At 33.7% G+C, this 1,266-nt stretch overlaps 1 protein-coding gene across 1 annotated transcript; it reads left to right on the top strand.

Annotated features, from left to right (window-relative positions):
* Window positions 1-79: 79 nt before the first annotated feature.
* Window positions 80-999, top strand: LOC107682865 (ankyrin repeat domain-containing protein 6-like). Its single transcript, XM_016478985.1, has 3 exons — window positions 80-217; window positions 567-737; window positions 809-999. The coding sequence occupies exons 1-3, from the start codon at window positions 80-82 to the stop codon at window positions 977-979; spliced, it is 480 nt and encodes a 159-aa protein (XP_016334471.1). The 3' UTR covers window positions 980-999.
* Window positions 1,000-1,266: the final 267 nt, after the last annotated feature.

The following is a 1,266-nucleotide window of genomic DNA, read 5'->3' as shown; positions in this document are numbered from 1 at the left end:
TGTCACATGACTACTAAGCTTCCATAACCCTAAAAGAGATCAGAGATCATGTGATTGTTTTCGCCTAAATATCCCTCTCATGCTAAGCACTCCCATCATTGTGCAGGACTATACTGAAGTGGCAGAAGACACAAAAAACAGTGATCAAGTACCTGAACGAAAAACAGCAACTCTGAGCCCCGGCACGAGGAGAAAGATCAGGGGCCCAAGAAGACAGGTAGAGATATTAAATTTATATCATTATTAATTAATACCTATTATAATATTTCATACTATAATATTATACTATATACCAGTATACCGTGATGTACAGTGTTAATGTATGTTGATATTTAGAGGGTTTGTTTTGCAGTATTTTAATAATCTGAATTATAATCAGTTACACTCATTAATTATTTTTGTCTTAAATAAAATAAGTTCATTTAGATGTTATCACATTTTTAGGTGAGACATTTTACCTGACAATTTTTTCCTTCTAATGTGACCTATGCTCTTTAATAATTCCTGCTCTAGCATGAACATTTAAAAAAGTACTCTGTTCAATAATTCTAAATATGTTTTTGCAGTTAAAAAAGTTGGAACATGTGTTCCGGAGAGCGTATCAGCTACATGAAAGAGGATCTCCATCCCAGAGAGTAAAACACAGCAGCCCCAGCTCTCAGGAGGAAGAGGAAGCTCCTGGAAAAGCCTATCAGCTTTATACACTATACAGGGATAAAGATGGACAGATAAAGCAGGTAAACTCTACATTAGAGTTAGTGCAATGCATTTGTTTGTTTTGAACCTCTTAACCAGTGTCTGCAAACAGGCTCCTGCGAATGACTGTCATTGTAAGCCCCTCATTAAAACTCTGGAGAATAAGCTGAAAGCCGCAAAGATGGAGATGCGGTCAGAAATTCACACTGTCCAAGAGGAGATCAATTGCAGGCTGGGTGGAATAGAGCAAAAAAACAAGCACCAGGTTTGTTGTTTGCTGTGATATTGCAAATTTTTTGTTTAAAATTTCCTTCATAACTTACAGAATACCTATCTAACCTCTAGACTTGGAGATGAAACCCATACTGTACATTACTTTTTAAAAGTTTGGTCAAGTTTTTACAAATATGTTTATAAAATGTTTCTTATGCTTACACAAAAGCTGCATTTTTTTGATAAAAATACAGTAAAATATAGTAATACTGTAATATATTATTACAATTTAAAATAACTATTCTATTTTATTATATTTTAAAATGTAATTTATTCCTGTGATGGTAAAGCTGAATT

Source organism: Sinocyclocheilus anshuiensis, unplaced genomic scaffold (genome assembly GCF_001515605.1).
Source record: "Sinocyclocheilus anshuiensis isolate Anshui unplaced genomic scaffold, SAMN03320099.WGS_v1.1 C32669794, whole genome shotgun sequence".
Lineage (NCBI taxonomy): Eukaryota > Metazoa > Chordata > Actinopteri > Cypriniformes > Cyprinidae > Sinocyclocheilus > Sinocyclocheilus anshuiensis.
Note: the sequence above shows the minus strand (reverse complement) of the source record. Positions and strands in the feature narration are given on the sequence as shown.

What these genes read in the sequence shown, in the direction of transcription:
- LOC107682865 (XM_016478985.1), top strand. Translation starts at nt 80, where the DNA reads ATGCTAAGCACTCCCATCATTGTGCAGGACTATACTGAAGTGGCAGAA. An exon ending in TCAGGGGCCCAAGAAGACAG is followed by an intron (nt 218 to 566) that starts GTAGAGATATTA and finishes ATGTTTTTGCAG; the next exon opens with TTAAAAAAGTTGGAACATGT. An exon ending in AAGATGGACAGATAAAGCAG is followed by an intron (nt 738 to 808) that starts GTAAACTCTACA and finishes GTCTGCAAACAG; the next exon opens with GCTCCTGCGAATGACTGTCA.